This window comes from Cicer arietinum, chromosome 8 (genome assembly GCF_000331145.2).
Source record: "Cicer arietinum cultivar CDC Frontier isolate Library 1 chromosome 8, Cicar.CDCFrontier_v2.0, whole genome shotgun sequence".
Classification (NCBI taxonomy): domain Eukaryota; kingdom Viridiplantae; phylum Streptophyta; class Magnoliopsida; order Fabales; family Fabaceae; genus Cicer; species Cicer arietinum.
In genome coordinates, this window is record NC_021167.2 from 327,256 (window position 1) to 349,279 (window position 22,024).

Here is a 22,024-nt window from a genome sequence, read left to right on the forward strand (position 1 = left end):
CCCTAGACACGGACGTTGAATAAGTCTTTGCCAAAAAATGTCCACGACTACCAAGGCTTACGAGCCCTTGATTTGTTCGAGTGTTTCCACCGCAAGGGTGTATCAACAGTACGGTTACCCTCTGCATGACCTAGTCCGCGCATAGGTCGGGACGAATTGCCTTAGGACGGCACGCGCCCAATCCCTCGAGGGAGGGCATAGCCCTGGGCCTATTTTGCTATATGCTAAACCCTAAATGGCACATGTACAAGAAGAAGGCTACTCGTGGGTGGGGAGGGACGAATCGAAGCGACTAGGGCTGAATCTCAGTGGATCGTGGCAGCAAGGCCACTCTGCCACTTACAATACCCCGTCGCGTATTTAAGTCGTCTGCAAAAGATTATACCCGCCGCTCAATAGAAATTGCGTTTCAAGGTGTCCCGCAAGGCTCATCCGCCTTATAAGATTCTTTTTTATATTATTTGAATTTGAGTTCATTTTTATTTTCTTCCTAAATCGAATCATAAGAGTCCTATTCATATCTGAGCGGTGGTGTGGTGAAGTAGTTAACTGAGTGAGGTGTAGGTGAGACTAGCATTTTCATAATGTCGTAGACTAATTAATGATGCATTATAACACACACAACTCATCAAACCACTACCACTCACAAGAGCAAAATTGGTTTTTACTATATTTAAGTAACATAATATGAACGAAATTAGCGATTAAAAAAATGAAGAAAAAAAAACACTCACAAACTACAGGGTGAAATTATGGGAAGAAAAGTTGAAGCATAAATGTAGAGACTTTGAACATGGATGAAATATTCCATCACTGGGCGTGGCTGTTGAGAACAACAGTACCACTAGTTCTATAGGTCCTTGGATAGAGATAGAGTAAATTGGGTTTAGAATTGGAATGATAATTTTTATCTTCCTCAAAATAACAAGGTTTATCTTCATCAATTCTCCCCATCTTTCTCATCTCAATGTGATAGCTCATTTTATTTCTATTATATTTATACCCTCCAATCCTTTGCCTCCTTTGCATACTCATTTCATTATTAATTCTGATTGGCACTACTACTCTTTCACCTCCACGCATAACGACTCTTGTTTCATTAGTTCTTAAAAGTTCTCTCAGTGACTGTCTTTCACCATCATTTACTACTACGCTCTTAGTTTCTTGAGGGGGGTGTGAAACTGAAATGTGAACACCAGCATGGCCATAACTAATTCTTCCTCCACAATCCACCAACCCCTTCACATATAATTTCTTTGCCTTGTTTAGAATTCTTAACACAAAATGCTTTAACTTGCTTTGCTTGTTTCTGATCGTGGTTCCCATCTGCAACGTAAGTGGAACTACCGTTTGTTTGTTTGTTTGTTTGATGAAAACAAGGTTGTGCTGAATATATAAAGAGTGGACCTTATTGTGTGAGTTTGCTATGGACTTGTCCCTTCGAGCTAAGGTAGCAATTCAACTTAGGAGTTAGGACGGCAGGGTATAGTGCCCTGATGGACGGTCAAAAGGTCATTGGACCATGTCAATTCCGATAAACAAAACATTCATTTCTTCTAAAATGTGTCAAAACTATGCAACACAAAAGATTTCAAAATTGCCATCATTTTTATGATGGATTTCCTATTGTTCTATTGAATAAAATTGAAATGGTCCTCTATGTAACTTAAAAGATTTCAAAAAAAATTGTTGTGTTGTGTACACGTTAGAGAGACATAACGATCCTAATTAAGTCTCGTGGTAATGGCATATAAAATGTGACTTTGGGACTTTTTTTAGTACTTCTTTGGGGTTGAGGTTATTTGTTGTGGACCCTAATAAGATAATGATGGCCTGTATTTATTTTTTCAGCCATAGTATTTTCTTTCGGGAATATGGCCTGTGAACCAGGGAGCTTTTTTCAACTGCTTGGTTTCGTTATGAGTTTTTATAATCATCCCCTCCCATTGTGCTAATAGTTTTCAGACCTTGAGGATAGGATGTTTGCTGCAAGGGCAAGCTTATTCTTGTTCCATGATGGTTAGGACGAGGATGAATCCTATTGAGAATTTATAATTGGCAATAATATGACATGTCATTGATTCTATTTTTTGTTAAATCAATAAGCTTTTTACATTTAAGAAAATCTGATGAACTTGAGACCACGATTCAGTAAATTATTGTAAGAGGAACCCATCAACATTATATCTTATTCTTTAAAGTCTATAACCATTGGCACAAGGAGACGATGATGAGTCCTCACTCAACCAACAATATATCTTATTCCCCGAAGTACAAAAGACTAAATGACTCCACTCACTGTCCATTGAGTAATAGTAATTGTAAAATTTAACATCGATCTAGTACAGTTGTACCCAATACCTTGAGTCTTCAGTATATGTTTGTCCTACTTCATCTTGTAGTAGGCTTTATTTTTCTTGATTGATCTGTGTGTAACTCACATATCTATTGTTTACTGTTTTCTAAATACATTCAAATTGTTTCAGGTTTCTTCTTGCTGGAGCTTTGAAGATATGCACGTTGGAATTTTTATAACAGCTCGTACCATGGAAGTAATTGTTGCTTGTACAACCCTGATATATCAGCTCATCTTCCACCATCTAAGCGTAAAAATCGATCACAAGCATGGAATCACTTTACTGAAGTGCCTAATTCAGGTCAAATGGCCAAATGTCATTATTGTGGAAACTTGATTAAATTCAAGGATGGACAAGTGCTATGATTATGCATCTGAAAAGATGGAAGGAGCATCCTGATAATCAAGAACACAAAAGGCAAAAAACACAAAATGAGGAATTAGGTGTTGTCTCTTCACCTCATTCAACGTTTGACCAAGAGGCATGTCGATTGGAGCTTGTGAAGATGTTTGTGGGAGTAGAACTTCCTTTTCGATTTGTGGAGAATGTGTTTTTTCGGAACTTTGTGAATGTCTTACAACCACAATTTGATATTCCATCCCGCACTACATTAAGGCGTGCTATTTGGTCACTTTTTGATGCGGAGAGAGAAAGACTTAAAATTTTCATCTCAAAACATTGTGGGAGGGTTTTCCTTACGACGGACACATGGACTTCTATCCAAAATCTAAGCTACATGAGTCTAACTGCACATTTCATTGATAAAAAATGGAATTTGCATAAGAGAATCTTGAATTTTTGTCAAATCACGAGCCATACAGGAGAGTTCATGGCTAAGGAAGTCGAGACATGTTTAAATGCTTGAGAGTTGAATCGTGTCTTTAGCATAACAGTAGATAATGCATCATCTAACGACGTTGGAATTAAATTTATGAAGAAGTGGATGAATGCAAGGAATTGTTTGCTCTTGAACGGAGAATATATCCATATGCGATGTTGTGCACATATCTTGAGTTTGATTGTAAAGGAAGGTTTAAAAGATGAGGACATATCTATCATAAGAATCCGGAAAGCAGTCAAGTATGTGAGATCGTCTCCTTCGAGATTGGAAAGGTTTAAGGGATGCGTTGAAAGGGAGAAATTTTTTTATAAAGGTCTTATATGTCTAGATGTGGAAACTAGATGAAATTCTACATACTTGATGTTAGTAACGATTGTGAAGTATAAAAAAGCATTTGATTTGTTAGAAATTGACGATGCTAAGTATGTCAAAGAATTATCTAAGGATAAAGGCCCATGAGTGCCTCTATCCAAGGATTGGGACTTTGCTAATACGGTGCTTCCCTTTTTGAGGATTTTCTATGACGCTACTATGCGTATTTCTGGCTCTTTATATGTTACTAGTAACATATATATAAAGGAGGTATTTGCTATTGGAAGGAAGATCTGATTATTATGTGAGCACAATGATGCAAGCATAAAGTTGATGGGGATTAGTATGAAGAGTAAATATGACAAGTATTGGGGCAACGTTGATGGAACAAACGTGTTGTTAATGATTGTTGTTGTATTAGACCCAACTTGCAAATTTGGATATGTAAACTACTTTATTGATTATTTTTTTGAAGTAGATGGTGAGGCATTGAAGACAAAATTGTCATCTTCCTTGAAATCAATTTATCGAGAATATGAAGGTAGGGAGAAAGGTTCTCAAAGTATGGGAGAATCACAACCAGAGGAAGATGATAATGATATACATGGTATGGGTTTCTACAAAAAAATCAACTAGGCAGAGAATTGATCCTAAGTCTGAGCTTGATCCTAAATCAACCTTGCTGAATAGTGTGAACCTTATTTTGTCGAGTTTGACATTTTAAATTGGTGGAAAGTCAACTCAACTAGATTCCTCATCCTTTCAAGTGTTGCTCGTGAGGTGTTTGCCATCCCTGTGTCTACTGTAGCATCAAAGTCTGCTTTCAGTACTGGAGGAAGGGTGTTGGATCCTCATTGTAGTAATCTTACACCTACGATATTGGAAGTGCTTGTTTGCACTCAAGATTGGCTAAAATGATCTCCTTTCTCAAATTTATTTGATGAGGACCTTGAAGAACTTGAAACCTCTGAGAAAGGTATGTTACAATATTTTTAGTTCTACAAACTTTGTATTGTATTTTAAATTTTTTGAAACATAATGAAATACTCTTTTTTGCAGAGATCATTTCTCCAATGCTCTACGCAACAACATCTGCTAGTGTCATTAGTCTTGACGATTAAAGACATTTATTTCTATTTTGTTTAGCGTCATTGTATTTGAAGTAAAATTGTTGAAGTAAATAGATTATTTGAGTTTAGAGATCGTACTTTTAGAATATTGAGGAATTTGTTTCTGTTCACCTTTTAGTTACATGTGTGTTGGGCAGATATTTTTACAAAATTCATTAGCCTATTAAGGTTTGGTGATGTGCTGAGACTAATTAGACATTGTTGTGATTATGTTTCTGATTAATTATGATTGATCAACATTGTTGTGCCAATGCAAGGCAGTATGTATCTGGAAATGCTATGAATTAAATTGTACAGTATGTATTATGTATTTGGAAAGGCAGCATGTGAATTTTGATTGATCAACATTGCTTCACATGCTGCTAGTCAATGAATTAAATAGGAAAAAAAAGTCAATAGGAATTAAATAGCGCGGTTCAATTTAATACAAAAGCAGTTCGGTTTGATACAAGTAAAAATAAGTTAAAATCGGTTCAGTTTGATTTGGAGTATTAAACCTGTTCACTGGTTTAAAGAACCGGTTCGGTTCGGTTTGGAATATTAAACCGGTGCACTTGTTTAAAAAACCGATTTGGTTTGGTTTTACAAACTGTAAACCAGTTTGGTTTGATTTTTTCTGAATTGAAAACCAGTTCAGTTTGGTTTTCAAGCATAACTTAATTTTGCCCACCCCTAATTGTGGTAGCCTAAATTGGAGGTTACTTCTTATGTTCATAATCTTTGGTCCTTTAAAGTTTGAACCCGCCTACTAAAAAGTAATAAAGTTAGATAAATTTAAACTTTTTTACTCTTAATTTATTTGGTAAGAGTAAAGTTCATTTGTTGTATGTTTGCGGTTTTTTTTTAAGGGAATACATTTGGGTTTTTATTTATTTATTTTCTCTTGTTCTATGCGAGAATTAAGGTTTTTGAACAAAAATAAAAAGTTTAATCAAATATTAAAGATGGATGAAATACTTAAAAAAAAATGAGATAAAAGATTCTTAAAGTGGATACTTGTAATATCTTTTTACAAACAATAAAATTTCAAATAATTAGTATTCTCTAACTAGTATTTCATTTTCTCTGCATCACAATATATATATATATATATATATATATATATATATATGGTTGAAATATATTATTTAATGAAAGATACAAAAGTCCACGTTCCAAGGTTGGGACATGTGCTTAACTAACGGGTGGAAAAGTTGACCTTTTGATTTATTTATGTATTTTAATATATATATATATTTCCATCCCATAATAATTTTTGCAATATAATAAAAAATAGTTTAAAAATAATTATTATTTTTGGTTTTCAATACATATTTAATTTTTTTTATCAATAGTTAAACATAGGTTAAAATTAAATTAATATAGTTAAAGATTTATGCGATCAAATTGAAGATAAACATGATAGTCACATTAAATTTTATATTTTTCTTTTTTATATTACTCTACCATATTTCTCAACAGAACGTCATAACCATATAATCATCCTTTTAAGATTGGTAAAGAGTGATGAAAATAGAACGATAGAAGAGATAATGTTAGTGAAGGTAAGTAGTGCAATTTAAAGTGCTTAATAATTTGATTATGATTACCAAAAGATCGATGTAATCGGGGGTGGCTATGAAATTCGTTTTGATGATCGAATAAAATATTGCAAGTTCCAGTATAATCTAATAGCCAAAACAGAGATCGATGCAAAAAACGAGATACAGAAATAAGATTTTATTTAAATCTATAAATTGGATCAAACGAAATCAATAGAGTCTGAGACAGAGAATATATATACATGTTGATTGAGTGAGATTGAAAATGAAACCGAGAAGAAATGAGTATTAATTAAGTGAGATTGAGATTGCGGGGATTATCAGCAGCTTTCAAAGTCTTTTCAATAATCTTACGAGCTTTTCTGCTTCGAATTTCGACCTTCACGCTTGCACTCTTATCCATCTTCATGTATGGCTTCTTTGGTTTCTTCATCTTCAGAGACTTCACCTTTGACTTTATCGACTCTACCAGATTTCCGAACTGATTCGCCATATCTATTCACAAACAAACACTTTGCTCTCTGCCTATATTTAATATTTTTTGGTAATTCAATTCAGTTCTATCATCGTTTGGTCAATTCACTACTCAATAAATGGCCTCGATCATGCAATTAATCACCATTTTTGCCACATACCTTTCTTTTACTTTTCACACTCCCTATATATTTACTCAATTAACTACTCCCTCAATACTTTTTATAGGCAATTTCTTTTTTTCACATATAAATATTATTAAAAAAATAAACTGATTAATGAGTCTATTTTATTTGTAGATGCTTCTAGATACTCCTTTTATATCTTATATTTGAATGGATCCAATTGATTGTTTACTCTATTCTAAAATATAAAAATTATTGTCTATTTTGCTTTTATTATACATATAGTAATTTTTCACATTTTGAAATAAATTATAGTTATATTTACTAAAAAATAATAAATGCATATGATAAATTGAAAGGGATTCATATTTAAGAACAAGTTTTTTTTCTCAATACGTACTTTTTTTTCTTTTCAAATATCCTTCTTAAAAACAACCTCAACATTTTTTTTAAGTAATTTGAATATTACATATCACCTTTCATTTTAATTCTTATTTAAGATTTTTTTTGTATAATAAAAAATTTGTAAAATTTATCTTTTATCCTTTACTACTCTTAACTACCTCTTCGTCCAATAAAACAAAATTTAACTAATTTTATAAGATTGAGAATAGGACTACTTTCTTCTCATGAATAATATCGTTTAAAGTTTGTGCACATATATTAAAAACTACAATAATTAAAAAAAATAAAGTTGTTATTTTATCAAACTATTTTTTTTTTATTATGGGTGAATTTTTACTACTATCAATATAAAATGTAATATTATTTTAAAAGTGATGTATATAATAATTATTGAAGAGTAATATAAAAAAATAACATAAAATTGTATTAAGAATTAAAAATGATATTTATTTAGAGACATTTTTTTTAATTAAAGTGACATTTATTGTGAAATAGAGTGAATAACTTTATACTAAATTATTTTAATTAGGATGCAATTTTTTTTTCTTCAAATAAGACAATTATTCTGGAGCAAATAGACTATTTATCATCTCACTTCATAAAGTAATTTTCTATTTTTTTATGAAAATGAAAGAAATATTTCTCTAATTACTTTTAAAATATTTTATTGATCTAATATAGTTTTATTTTAAATAAAATTTAAAAATAATATAAAAAATTTCATTGCAGCTTTTTTAAAAGTGTTTTAGTAACTTTTTTAAAAATTCATTCTTTATAATTGATTTTAAAAAAAATAATTTTCATTGCAGCAAACAACACACAAAATAATTTATGCTTTTATTAAAATTATCTAAATTATTGAATAACAATATCATCTTCTTTTTAAAACCGTAACAAACTACTAATATTTACATACATTTCCCTATTAATGAGATTCTCAAATCAATAACAAAATTTGAGGTTTTGTTCTCGTGAAATGTGAGTTGAATATATTGATTTGCTATTTTTAATGTAATTATAAACATTAAAGTTGAATCTTTTGATTTGCTAATGCGCTATTCCATAAAAAATTATTTGAATTAATACATTTAATACTATATTTTAAAACTATTTTTGGCATGATATATAAAGCACTAAAAGTTTATTTAGAGATAATAAATAATACATAGTTTGAAAATGAATTTGGAGAAATAGAAACTATTATTTATCAAAGTGATATTATAACAAATTTACATAATTAGAGTTAAGTTAGTAAATAAATAATTGATACAAGTGAAAAATTGAAAAAAATTATAAAAAGAATACAGAAAATTCTCAATAAAATCTTACATTTAGAAACTATAAGCAAAAAGTATAGTTAAAAATTTAATATATTAATTAAAAATTTAATCTAAATAGATCCATTTTAAAGAGAAATCTTATATTTTAGGAGAATATTTTGTTCAATGAGAGAAATATTTAAATATAAAAAAATATGCCCTCAACAATGTGAATTTTAATCCAAAATGTGGAATGCAACAAAGCACTACATTTATTGTTCTAAGTCAGGGGTAGTTAGTTGTTGACTATTGACCTCTTGAATGAGGAAGTTAATTGGATTTATTTCATTCATTTGAATCTATTGGACCGACTATCATACACGAGTCATGCATGGACGTGATATTGTCAAATCTCAATTTCTTGTTTTTTATTTTACTTTTTTCAAAGTGAAGACTATTATTTGAAGGTTCTATTAAGGATTTATTATTATTTTGTTTTTGTTAACATCTATCAAGGTCAATTTGGTTCAATCTAATAAGAGGAAAATGATGAGATTTTAATAGAAAGAAGAAGAGACTAATAATTTTGTTTGGTTCAAATATTTTATTTACATTAAGTTCTTCACTCAATTGCTTTCCTAATCCCAAAAAATGAGTGAAGAGAAGAATTTTCCCTTCTATAATTTGAATCAAACACATTATTAAAAAAATATTCACTCCTCTCCAAACCCTTTCAACCATACATAACAGTGTTGAAAACCCCTTCATTTAACAAAAAAAGATGTCTAGTCTTCCATAATTTTTTTAATAAAGAAATATTAAAAATTCAACCTAGGAGAAATGACTTCCTCTGTATCCATACAAATAATATCATCTAAAAGAGAAATTCAACACACCAGAAATATATCAAAATTTGCATAATAAACTTTATATATAAAGAGTTAAAATCACGAATTCCCTTGTGGAGTTACACAAGCTTATATTTTTTGTTCAGAAAAAGACAAGTCTGTGTCACGAATTTCCCTTGTTCATTTTTTATTCCACATGTATTCTCTCAGCAAATGAAAAGAAAAGAAAGTAAAAAACTGAAAAATAAAACATTAAAATCCGAAAGTCTAATGCCAAAACTAGATGAAGTAGAAAAAGATGTTGGTTTCTTTATTTACATATGATTAAAATTCAATCGATAGGGTTTAGTTCATCATTCCCATCACCATGATATCCACCTCCCAAATCACATATGTTATCCCAGATAACATCAGGAACAGGCACAACAGAAAGCCTAGGTTGCTTCAAAAGTGCAAAATCCTTGAAATGTTTCATCTCTTTTAAATCACCCGCTCTTCTCATTTCTCCAACAGCCTTCACGTCCACCGCACCGCCGTCTACATCATCGGTATACCACTCTCGGACGACGGAAACAACGCCGACGATACGACGGGACTTTGGACCAGAGTGGTAGAAGAAGCAGAGATCGTGGAGTGACATGGATTTGAGGTATTTCTGAGCTTGTTTGTTTTTAACGCCATCCCATTTACTTATCCCTCCGTTAGCTGCTTGGTCCTCCCACGACCACTCCGACGGTTCTGTTTTAAGTAGAAACCTCTTTATCTCCTTTCCCATCTCTCTCTCTCTATTTCTTTTTTTCAATTTTTAATTCTGACTTAGGTCATTCACCCCCCATTTTATATTATTATAAGGCCCCACAAAAACATCAATTTCCCCATTCTCCCGCCAGCTGCCTCTGTTTTCCCGCGCTCTAAACACCACCTACTAATATAAGGCTAACAAAACAGTACATTATTTATCATTTTTATATAGAAATATTTTAATATTTTATTAGTTACAAAAGGAAATAATTGATAGTTTAATCTTAAAATTATACAAAATTTGCCCACAATTTGCTCTCATGATCGAACGTTATTGCTTTGTTCTTTTCACTTATGTTTTTGGAAAAATAATTCTGCTACGCACTTTAATCTGTAGACATATACATTTATACATGTCTGATGATGTGATATAAAAAAACAGTCTAAAAAGTTACCGTGTCACTACACTGGTGTAGGTTGGTGTCCATCTTGTTATTAATAATATTACTGTACGTATATATTACAATTACTATAGAGAGAAACTTAAATGAAAACATGATATTTACAAAAACGCTCGGTTAAAAAGTAATCTGAACTACACGGGGACCAAGCGATGTACTACACTTCAAATTCTTTCAGAGCAACAAATGCCTATCCATACATATACCTATATACATATAGACAAATTAAAATTGGAGTTGGAGGGATAAAGACCCAGTTTTAATGTTTAGTCTGAACTACAAGGACCAAGCATGTACACTGCAGCAAATGACTGTACATATACACATTAAAGTTGCGAGTTAAATAGAATGAGAGCAAAAGGAGGACAACGTAGGATTCATGGCGAGTCTTCTCTATGCACAGATTATTATATACATATTTACAGCTCCCTTGACATTTACCAGAAAGGGCACCACCTGAAAAACAAAGAGGAATGCAGTGAATTCATAGCAGACGTAATGCTATTGCTGCATCACATAAAAAGCAAAGCTTATTTTCATTTCATCTAAAAGATCAAACATATACGAGGCAGCGAAGAGAAGGTTGCTACACCAAATTTGTTAAAAAATTAGAATTAACCCCATGTATCTAACATCAGTCAATCCGCATGAATTAGACGACGTCAATATGCATGTGTATTAAAATTGATGCTGACCCAAAGAAAATTAATTACAGGAAATAGGAGATCATACCCGACATAATTCTGACACAAATTTTCATGTGAGGTAGCTTGGGAAATTAACTTTTGTACTTGCAACTTCACAGATAAAGCATGATCAATTTCACGAGCATCTCCAGAAATTAAGCTGCTATGGTCCACTGCATTCTGAAGGGAGCTGTTTAATACTGATGAGCAAGTTGAAAAATCCCGTCCTGTAAGCTTATTACTCATACGAGCCATGACAACCACAGCACGCTCATTCAAAACCTCATTAGCATCACCGAGTTGGTTAACAGCCTATATGTGCAAGTACATATAATGAGCACCAATAATCAAAAGTAAGCAACAAAATAATATAGGATGTAGTTACCTGAAGAAGTTCTCTTTCACGGACACCACGCTGAGGATGAGGAAGCTCTCTATTTGGGCCAGAGTCTTCACTAGTTACAACAGGAGGTACATGATTGCTAGCAATCATAGACATTTGCGGAACTTCATTGAAGTTGAAAAGACGCCAATTTATGAGAGGGTCATGCACGAAGGCCTGAATGCAATAACATATAATCAATTATTTTATTCAAATATTTTGTTGGCCTACAAGCAACTAGAGATTGTTTGGAATAAAAACCAGTGTTGCCCAAATGTATGAAATAGTAGAGCTCAATTACTAAATAGTTGTTTTTTAACCGCTCAACAAATCTTTTTTAATGGTTCATCTTGCCCTAATTCTTTCTTCACCTTCACAATTACGATCTAATAATTGAATTTCAAAAACAGTTGTTTATAAGATCACCACCACGGCAACATTAAAAAAGAAAAAGTTTCTATCAGTTATCTGTACAAAAACATTAAATTTAGACATACTTTGCTTCTTGATCTTACCCACAATTGTATCTAATCTACGAGTATTAAATAATATTGTCGTCAATCGACCAGCCAAAATTTGAACCCTACATATCTTGAAAGTCACTCAAAACCAAGATCTAATTAATCATCTTCGATTAAGGCTCAATATTGAATTAACTCCAACAATTTTCCTCAATTTTTTGTATACTCCAAAAAAATTTGAAAAGTAAGTTCAGTCAATTACTTGCTATCTGGTATTCATGTTATAAAAACCATAACAAACATTGCTAACAATCTTATAAATTATAAACTAAATCTTCACTTCAAAGCCATCAATTAAAATTAAAATTTATAAATTTAAGATTTAAACGAAATTATTTAATTAGAAAAAGAATATAAAGTTTATTCAGATTTGATTTCTTTTTATGGCATTAAATTTGATTTATGGTATACCATGCTGACCATGATTGTCACATCAACTGGGACAAGAAAATGGATTCAATGTCCGGAATGTGTAGCATCACTAACCAAATAATTGATTTAATTTATTTAGTTCCATAGACATGGCAATTAGAGGGTGGTGAGGAAATTATCTTTCTTTACCTCCATCATGGCCATAACACTATCTTTATTTGTTCGCAAAACTTGCATAACATTTTCACAAGTTGAGCGAAAGTTTCCCTCGATACCACTAACTTCCATGGCTTTCACGAGCATTCTTGTCAAGCGAAATGGAACCTGAATTGGAACGTTGAAGATAAGGTGCAATTAAAAAATTCATATTCCCTACAATCCAAAATTAGTTTCTTTAACAAACCTTCTCCGGGAACTTCTCACGATTCATTGATGCTTCAAAACAGTCTCCAAAATCTATGTGTAAAATCTTTCCACTGTAGAAAATCATGAAAATTAGAAGCTGAAACAATTCAGTCAATATCAATCTAGCTAACTTTCGTCATCACAGCCTACCTAAACCGGTGCAACATAAGATTGCTCGGATGGCGATCACCCAACCCAAGAAGGTAGCCGACCTGGCAAAACCCAACCATTAGTTTAGCCAATATAGTAATAGTAAACAATAACAATAATAACAAAAGGAGAAATAAAATTGCAGTTGACACCTCTGTATTGACAACATTACCACCAAAGTTCATACTACGAATTGGAAATTGCAACGGAGTTTACATTGTTTCGAATTAACCAACTTCGGTGGTAGGAAACTCATACATATACAGTAAGGTCATATCAAATGTTGCCAAACTTGAAAGTGAATGCAAAAAGTTTTTTTCTTTTTTTTGCATCGAAGGCTAAAAAAAAACGAAACATTATTGAATTTCAGAGAACTAATCTGAAACTGTTTTTCATTTCATAAAATCTTTTTACAACACAGCTTATATACTTGATGTTTGCTGACCTGTGCTAGCAGGTAAGACACAGAAGGAGACTGACAGCTGTCAGTCACTAGCAGCTGTCATAACTAACTTTCTATTACAAGGGCTAGCATAAGAATCTACTATTATCTCATAAACATGAAAAATAAAATAACTACACTGTCTCAGAAAGAAAGTTCATGCAGAATCCACCAGTCTGACGGCTTATACTAATACAAAACGTTCTAGTCCAATCCAATCTAATGTTGAATCTGTTTTCCAAGCTATGACAGGATTTGTGAATTACTTTGGCTGAAGATTACCTTAGAAGCTTTGAAGATTAAATGGGATGGACCTATGAAGCTCTATTTGATAACAAGTCAACTATTGGTATAGCTCACATATTGTTCAACCTGATTGAATGAAACACGTTGAAGTGGATAAGCATTTTATCAAATAGATGCTTGATTGTGGTTTAAATTTATACTCATTTTGTTCCTTCACGAGGTCAGCTTGTGCTTATCTTTACTAAAGGATTGAGCTGTCCAGTTTTGGAAAGAATTGTGTCCAAGCTGGAGGTAGAGAATTGTGTCCAGTTTTGGAACTCTCCCTCACCAGCTTAAAGGGGAGAGTTGGAAATTAAAACATCGGCACTCCACTTTCCAAGTAGCTTAGGCTCATTGCATAGAAATTAGATTAAGTTCAATGTATCTTTGAAAATGGCACTATTACTAGGTTAATTGCTCTCTTATAAATACTCGTGCACATTCAGAAAAATTCTCCCTATTTTTCATAGGTTTTATGGTCTGTGTTGGACACTAGAGCTTGACAGTGAATTCTACCATATTCAAAAGAGTTGACAGGTAGAGATGAGAAAACTTGAGCTTGGGAAGGACATACCATGCTCATAACTGCCAAACTCCTGGTATAGTTTGTCCTCCTCTCGAGCCATACCTCAGAAGTTCGACTTTTCAACCAAAGCACCTAGGAGCAGGAAAGTTGAGAAAATTGAGAAGTAATAGAATACCATGTGTGAATTAAACTTTGTACAAACATCACATACCTTTGCTAGGTCATTTCCTTCAGTATTGAGCAAAGCATGCCCAAACACCTCCACTTTAGCAATAAGTGGTAAATGATCATAATCAGGTGCAAAACTGAGCATGCATTTGTGTTCTTGATTCAGGGGGTACTGCACAACCAAGGAATTAAAAAACTTGAGCATCCTAAGCAGAGAAATGTCATATTATAGGTAAGAAACAATAATTTGTAAGTGAAGGCAACCAGAACTATAGCTGACCTTTCTAGCATCTCTGTACTCCCGGATTAGATGATGCAAAGTATCACAATTTGGGACCCATTCAATTAGACCACTGTTTGGTGACAAAGGGATTACAGCATATCGTTCAATAGATAGATCTTTCTCTGCTGTTTTAGGAGAATTCTCAAGCAAAGTATTCACCAAGCCGAAAAGCTAGCAAAAATAGTGATAGGATTTTTATGAAGTTGTTAAGACAAAAACATCTAGAGAAAAATTCACCAGACACCAAAGATATACAATAAGCATTGTCAAAGACAACTTGTAGAAGAGAGGAAATACCTGCATGACTCGTTCATCCTGGCGTAAATCCTCATGTCCCTTCAACAAGAAGGCGTAATCATCACCATCACTCCCATGAATAGTTAATTTCCTAGGTCGTTGCTTAGATGTTATGACAACAAGCTGGCGTGCAAATGATGCAATGGTAACAACTGGTGCATCTGAAATAAGGATATAAATGTTATAGGAATATATTTACAAGTAGTAGTTGGAGGAGTCTCTAGCATAAATAACCAACATACGTCTCATTCTCTCTATACCATGGTATTGGAGTAGTGGTGAGTAGCCGTAGAGTAGCATACTAGCATAGATACTTATGTAAACTGTATGCGGCAATAGTTACTTAAATGTTTAGGCAGTCGTAACTAACTGTAACAGAAATGTTAAAATACGTTGGTTCTGTTAAACCCGGACTCACCTCATATAAGATGTTGTGCTCATTCAGATTTACAGATTTACATATAAGATGTTATACTTGCCTCATATAAAATGTTGTGCTAACTCCATATGTTCATTTCTACCATATATAAATGTAATACATAGAAAACTAATGTTTAGTAGATTAAATATCTAACTAGAATTAAACATTAAGAGAAATTACGAGAAAGTTGAGTGGAGAAAAAAAGGGGGAAAATATGCAAATTTCCCCTGCTTCAACAATTGGACAACTGCGCCAATTGATGCGCAATCCACGTGAAGGTTCCTTCTTCAAGTGGAGAAAAAACAACAATTTAGAAGACAATTCACTCTATCTATTTATTCACTCCTTCTCCAATTTTATCTATCTATTTATCTCAGCAAATGAGACTACTCGATTCTTCTCATTTTAATGGTTAAAAAAGCATTATACTAATTATCAATTTTCTTTCTTCCTACTTTTCTATCTGTTGGAGAATCCATGATTATTTCCTATTTTAGTAGTGCAGATTTTCTGTTTCATAATATGATGTGAAATGTTTTTTGTTTATATTCCCCTAAAATCTCTCCTTAATTCAAGGACAAGAATTTCTTGTATTATCTCTATTTAAACCAGCTTAGACTGAAGAATATATTATAACAGCTCTCTACTACTTGCATATGGAGCATAAATATCGTGCAATGTATAACATCAAGGAAAATGTAAAACTAATTTACCAGCGCGGTATGTCCCAGGAACGGCAAGCTCTAATTTTCGGCATTCTAGTAACTCTGGAGAAACCGTCTACAAAATATAAACAAGGGCCCTTAACAATTACAACAGTAAATTGTCTGAATGAATAAATGACTAAGCATCACTATTACCTCCAAGTCTAAAGTAGTAAGACTTTGAAGTTGCTTATCTATCTTTCTGAATACATGATAATAGATATCCCATGCCTGATAAAAAAAATAAAAAATTATTTCTGGAAAGGAGAAAATGACAAAAGCAGACTGTAGCCATCACCAATCCCACAGAGTTACTAGCATTGTATTAGAGATATAAAATAAAAATCATTCATGCACACATGCAAAAAGAAAACAGTTTAACCTCTAAGGATATTTGATTTACAATACCATGCACACAGACACATATTTTGCGGGAAATAGAATCTAATAAATGTTCAACTTTCCAAATAGCCTACTTGTAATTGTACTTTATAGGGTAGATCAAATAAATTTTCCATGTAAAAATCCCGGTGTCAATTCTTCAACTCTACTACTCTACTTTTATTTTACACTCCCACATAGTGCCCATTTTGCGTTCACAAAGGGGGAATAAGTACCTTTGTTTCCTAACAATCCACTAATGTGATTATTCATGACATGCGTGTGCCTTTTCCATTAAGTAATAAAAGAAGCACGTTACTTTTTTTTTTCTTGTTCATACTAATGTTTGGGGTCCTTCTCAATGGTTTGTAAGCTGCAAAGAAGCTATACCTGGGTTACTTGGGATTTCCTGCTTAAAAATGATTTCAGAAAAGTGTGCTATTCATGCCAAGTACATTTGGCTGATATATAATAAGTCAAGTTCTCTTCCTTTTTTGGCAGAAAAATGTTGTCTGTAAGCCTGCTTTAGAATGGGGAGGGTTTTGCAGCTTCACTCAATAAACGTCCCATGTAGGGAACAAACAGTGATAGAAACCAGGAAAGTTTGGGCCAGCTAAGTCGCATAATGATTTTGGGCCCAAGACTTGAGGGTTTATTACCGAAGGTGTGGCACAAAGAAGAAGAACGATGAGGGTGCTGAGCGGACAGGTAGTGGAGGGGAATAAGTGAAAACAAGAGTGAGTTAGTTATAAAGAATAATGAGCGGGAATGAGAGGGGTATCATGCATTATGTTATTTTCAGATTTGGGCATCACACAGAATTGCTTCTCTGTTGAGAGGAGCCACTTGACTGGGGGCTGGTAGTTTAGCACTATCAGATATTCATTTTTTTTTCTTTCCTTCAAGTGTAATTTGTTTGGCTTATCAATACAGATTATATATTATTCAGTAATTCTTGTTAGTCTGCACCTATTAGAGAGTGAGCAGTGACCCTAAAAAATACACAATGGAACCTTGGACATATTTAATTACACAATGGGGGGGTTTTGTTTTGGTGTGCTTCTCTTGGGTTCACCTTTACCCAAGTAAGGAAGATTATCACGAATAGGATTTGATAAGATTTACAATTTCTGTACCAATAAATTAGTGGGTTCAAATGGTCCAGGATCTTGATAACAAGTAATTTGACACAATTTACCAGTCCAAAATTTCATACCTGAGTAAGCTCAGCATCTTTCCCAGTTCTCTTATAATTCATACAGCATTCATAAGCCTCTAACAATTCCTGCCGATAGGCCTGCCATAGCAAGAAAGTACGGACAGTTATTTTTCTTCAAAATATTGTAAATCGGAAAAACCAAGGTAAAACATTATGCAATACAACTGAAGTTTCAAAGACAGTTAACTGTACATCATTATGGTTTATAATAATAACAGGCAACGATAATAATACAACCTCAATAAATACTCTCTCCTTTATGGTAACATTGTTTTTCATTGCACCTTCTTCAAGCATTTCATGTAATGGCTCCAACACCTTTAGCATCCCTTCAATATTATGTTCACCAAAATAAAGACGGCTGGCTTCTTCCAGAGCTTCATGCCATAGTTCGTGCCAAAGAATAGCAACTCTGATAAGTTCTTTTGATACAAGTTGTGCCTGTAGATAAAAAACCATCTTATGGTTAAAAAGGTCGAAAACTGCCAAAACAAACTTCCAGAAGATAATTATCAAACCTGATCCACAAGTACACCACTATGCTGCCGAACTTTGTCCACAACTTCCTGAGCTGCAGCTTTGCGTAAATTGCTTATTGATTTACAGGCCACAAGCAAAGGATACATGAGAGCCTAAAAGAAAAATTAAACACACAAAGTCTACAGTTAATAACAAAATTGACATCCAAATCATTAACATGGGCAACAAACCAATAAGAAGCATTAGGCAACTCATTAAAGTGCGGCCCCTAGGTTCCCCGCAGTAACATAATAAATTTATCAACCAACAACGTTGACAATAAATGGAAACTGATGTAATCGTGATGTAGAAAAAGGAGGCGATGATGTCAAAACAGTGCTATCACACTATCGTTAGAGTTATAACAAGACCATATATATAGAAAATATATATCCAGACATGTGAGCCTATTTTGCTATACAAGCCTAAACTAGACTTTTAAACATCAACACTCCCGCACAAGATGGAGCCAACAGATTATATGCACCTAACTTGTGTTCAGGAACCCATAAAGGCTTTTTAATCTTAACTGTTTACAGTGATCCAAGGGTGTATAAAAGCCCCTCTTACTCTCACATAAAAACTTATTTCGCACTAGATATGTCCCCTATATATATATATATATATATATATATATATATATATATATATATATATATATATATATATATATATATATATATATATATATATATATATATATATATATATATATATATATATATATATATATATATATATTCAGCCATACACGGAGCAAACATACAATGGAATTAAGCAACTCCCTTACTTCTATAGTCTTATGACAATAAAACTGTAGTCAACTTCTAAAAGAGAATTAATAAGGAGAAACCAGTTCAAGTTCAAAACACCAGCCATATATATACCTGTGGATGATTTTGCCCAATTCTGACCAAAAGTGACTGTATCAACTCTCTCACGGCATGGTTATTAGAGTGTATCCTGGCAATTATTTGAGGCAGAACTACAAGCCAGGTATTGATATTTACTAGGGAAAAACCTTTCGTTAGGGCCATTTGAACTTCTGCAGTAGCACCATGGTTGAACCATAATGTCAAGAGTCGAAGAATATCCTGCAGTTCAGCATGCTTAAGAATCAAAGGAAAAAGGACTAACATAATTCAATTAGAAACATGATTCAATTAGATAACTTTGCAAGAAGAGTTCAGGTAGAAAGCTCAGATGTAAAGAGTAAGAAAAGAAAAGACAATTTTCCAAGAATTGCACTTTTAAACTTGAACATGGAGACCATTTTTATCCAAATATGTAAATGTTTCTCCAAAAGAGGAAGACAGATTAAATAGGAAATGCAAAACTCTGACATCCATTCTGCCTATTATGGTGTTGATTGAGCCATGTCGCAAACCCTCCTAGTGGAAAAAAGCTTGGCAATCATTATTGTTATTGTTGTTCTATTTCAATGAGCTTGAATATAGGGCTTATATAATATAGCTTTTTACTTAATGCTATTTTCTAGCTAATGAAAAAGCACAAAAGCCATCCTTTTGGTAAAAGAAATCTTATTCAATTAATTTTACATTTATTAGATGCATTTTTAATTAAAACTTACATTTTTCTTATAGAAGTCCAAGAAAAAGGGCCCTACTATGCTTACCACATACCTATTTACGTGCCTAGCAGATTTATGTTTCATGTAAAAAAACGAAAGTAGAAAAACAATAAAATTTAGAGCTTCTACTTACAAAATAAGAAGAAAAACAGAAATAGGAGCTTACCTGTAAACTACCGTCAACACCTTTAGAATTTGCTGCACATGCTATAGAATGGAAGTATCCGGTGACAGCAGCAACAACAAACTGTGCTGCAATGTCGGGGAAACCTCTTAAAGTGTAATGAGACATCACTGCTGTGTTGAACAACGCCCACTTATGCCAAGCTTTGGCCCATTTATTTGCATATTGAGTAGCTTTTGTGAATGCATTAAGTATATCTACAAATATTGAAACTAAATTAAAAGTTTGATCAATATTATTTTATATTTAAGGATATAAATTATGACAACTACAAACCTTTTATGGACTCATCAACCAGTCCAGGAGAAAGTGACCACTGCCAGGAACCAAGGTTCAGATAAACACGAGCAAGGAGAGGAACACTTGGATTCAAACCACTTGTGAAGCCCGACTGTGTAACAAGCTGAATGTTGGGTGCACTTGAAAATTCCATAGCCAAATTCTAAGCAAGGTAAAACAGTTGGATGATTGCCGATGAATATTTAAGCTCAGGTAAGAGAACATTACACAAGAGGAAAACATATTATACCTGCAGCCTAACAAATGCTTCTCTGCGCTTTGAATCTTCTCCAAGTGACCACTGGAACTTCAAGTATGCCAGCATCACTTGAGGTGGGCCATGATATCGTACATTTTCCGGGGTTATTTCAGGGTCATACTGAATATGAAAAGATATTGAGTATGGCACACAATCATTAGAATAACAACATAGAAACCTTCAACGACCAGTTACACAGTACAAACCTGTAAAAGTTTAACTAAAGTAGATCTTGCTTGGCTAATGCGCCCACTCTTTCTGCAAAGAGATGCAAATTTTAGCCATGTTTCTATGTCTTCCCCAGGTGGCAGCACAAGCGTTCTAACAACCAAAAGTGCCTGCCACACCTGCAAAAAAGTAGCAGAAAGTGAAGAAGGAAATTAAAAGCCCAAATTTGTCAAATGTAAATTACACATAAACTGAATATATGACATCACAACCCTCTGCCACTCCAGAACTACTGCAACAACCCAATATAGAGCCATAGGCGCTATAGTGGCAATATTTCAGAGGTTTATTCCATGCTTCAAAGAATGAAATCTATGATGTTTCGTTATACGAAATTAACTTGCTACAAGCAATTGAGAGTTTTTTGGTCTCCCAACACTGTTTAGGTCAGCAGTCTCCCAACACCCATCACACACAAAGTCCCCATCCTGCTTCAGTTTCATCCCAGTAGCCAACCCCTGTTTCAGAAATTTCCAGCAGCTCACACCTGCTCTGTGCAACTTCTTGCTGAGTTTAGCCATAGCATTCCCTGTCTCAAAACTCACTATTTCTCATCCTCGGTTTTTTTGCATTGAGTAACTGTTACTATTCATTATCTCTCTCACCATCATCTCAATAAACAATTCCCCTTGTTTTCAAGGAAACAATGAAATAATATATGGATCCAATTAAAAGTCTCAAGATACTAATTACATTCCTCCGAAATTTAACCCATAAATACAAGTAACGTAAAAGCATACATATGCATTTCCATGGGGAAAATCTGCTTACCTCAACGTTGCTCTTGACTCCTTCTATACGCTGAGTCCACATGTTGCGAATAAGAGTGCGCCGCTCTTCAGCAACTCGGTCTCCAATAGGAAGTGTACAGTAATCAATCACCTGGGAGAAGGAAAAGTTTTCCCAAGTGATGGTCATGATTATTTCATTAAGTGAATGATATTGATAACAATCGGAGTTAAGACTTCTAAATGTTAACCTCTTCTAGTTCTGATAATTGCTGAACACGAACCATATTGCTGTAAGCACGCTCATAGCTCTCCAAAACCTGGAGGTGCAAATAAATTGAGAAATAAATGATTGTGCAGATAAATTAACTTCTTTTGGCTTTGTAAAGTCTAGGTTTACTTGGTAGGATGCCATTCCTAGCTTTATTATGGATGATTTCTTGTGTAATATGTGTTGAAGGCTTGTACCTCTGACTCAAGGGAATTCGTCCGAAAAGATA

General features: G+C 33.4%; 5 protein-coding genes across 9 annotated transcripts in view; 1 reads left to right on the top strand and 4 right to left on the bottom strand.

The window, feature by feature from the left end:
• Nucleotides 1–779: 779 nt before the first annotated feature.
• Nucleotides 780–1,341, bottom strand: LOC113788021 (uncharacterized). The gene has a single exon (XM_027337300.2). The coding sequence runs from the start codon at nt 1,324–1,326 to the stop codon at nt 811–813; it is 516 nt and encodes a 171-aa protein (XP_027193101.1). The 5' UTR covers nt 1,327–1,341; the 3' UTR covers nt 780–810.
• A 1,383-nt stretch (nt 1,342–2,724) lies between these two features.
• LOC140919013 (zinc finger BED domain-containing protein RICESLEEPER 2-like) lies at nt 2,725–3,222 on the top strand. Its single transcript, XM_073364317.1, has one exon. It carries the CDS (start codon nt 2,725–2,727, stop codon nt 3,220–3,222), a length of 498 nt encoding a protein of 165 aa, XP_073220418.1.
• Nucleotides 3,223–6,344: 3,122 nt separating this feature from the next.
• LOC101498896 (uncharacterized) lies at nt 6,345–6,846 on the bottom strand. Its single transcript, XM_004511265.4, has one exon. It carries the CDS (start codon nt 6,672–6,674, stop codon nt 6,474–6,476), a length of 201 nt encoding a protein of 66 aa, XP_004511322.1. The 5' UTR covers nt 6,675–6,846; the 3' UTR covers nt 6,345–6,473.
• Nucleotides 6,847–9,453: 2,607 nt separating this feature from the next.
• On the bottom strand, nt 9,454–10,106 carry LOC101499222 (uncharacterized). The gene has a single exon (XM_004511266.4). The coding sequence runs from the start codon at nt 10,065–10,067 to the stop codon at nt 9,624–9,626; it is 444 nt and encodes a 147-aa protein (XP_004511323.1). The 5' UTR covers nt 10,068–10,106; the 3' UTR covers nt 9,454–9,623.
• A 378-nt stretch (nt 10,107–10,484) lies between these two features.
• The window catches only part of LOC101499541 (serine/threonine-protein kinase TOR), a 35,816-nt gene continuing 24,276 nt past the window's right edge, over nt 10,485–22,024 (bottom strand). For all 5 annotated transcript variants that reach the window (XM_073364337.1, XM_027337345.2, XM_004511268.4 and 2 more), the window contains 22 exons: nt 21,776–21,844; nt 21,568–21,678; nt 20,775–20,915; nt 20,560–20,688; nt 20,307–20,472; nt 20,013–20,227; nt 19,143–19,349; nt 18,255–18,368; nt 17,974–18,177; nt 17,734–17,814; nt 16,293–16,367; nt 16,146–16,212; nt 15,012–15,172; nt 14,712–14,885; nt 14,475–14,603; nt 14,312–14,395; nt 13,011–13,072; nt 12,859–12,931; nt 12,645–12,779; nt 11,566–11,739; nt 11,227–11,492; nt 10,485–10,950 (listed from right to left, as the gene is read on the bottom strand). In XM_073364337.1, the coding sequence (XP_073220438.1) occupies nt 10,932–10,950; nt 11,227–11,492; nt 11,566–11,739; nt 12,645–12,779; nt 12,859–12,931; nt 13,011–13,072; nt 14,312–14,395; nt 14,475–14,603; nt 14,712–14,885; nt 15,012–15,172; nt 16,146–16,212; nt 16,293–16,367; nt 17,734–17,814; nt 17,974–18,177; nt 18,255–18,368; nt 19,143–19,349; nt 20,013–20,227; nt 20,307–20,472; nt 20,560–20,688; nt 20,775–20,915; nt 21,568–21,678; nt 21,776–21,844 (2,856 nt within the window). In that variant the 3' untranslated portion in view covers nt 10,485–10,931. The remainder of the gene's footprint in view (nt 10,951–11,226; nt 11,493–11,565; nt 11,740–12,644; nt 12,780–12,858; nt 12,932–13,010; nt 13,073–14,311; nt 14,396–14,474; nt 14,604–14,711; nt 14,886–15,011; nt 15,173–16,145; nt 16,213–16,292; nt 16,368–17,733; nt 17,815–17,973; nt 18,178–18,254; nt 18,369–19,142; nt 19,350–20,012; nt 20,228–20,306; nt 20,473–20,559; nt 20,689–20,774; nt 20,916–21,567; nt 21,679–21,775; nt 21,845–22,024) is intronic.

Bases quoted from the DNA above. Each gene is read 5' to 3' on its own strand.
- LOC101499222 (XM_004511266.4), bottom strand. From the start codon at position 10,067: ATGGGAAAGGAGATAAAGAGGTTTCTACTTAAAACAGAACCGTCGGAG.
- LOC101498896 (XM_004511265.4), bottom strand. From the start codon at position 6,674: ATGGCGAATCAGTTCGGAAATCTGGTAGAGTCGATAAAGTCAAAGGTG.
- LOC140919013 (XM_073364317.1), top strand. From the start codon at position 2,725: ATGCATCTGAAAAGATGGAAGGAGCATCCTGATAATCAAGAACACAAA.
- LOC113788021 (XM_027337300.2), bottom strand. From the start codon at position 1,326: ATGGGAACCACGATCAGAAACAAGCAAAGCAAGTTAAAGCATTTTGTG.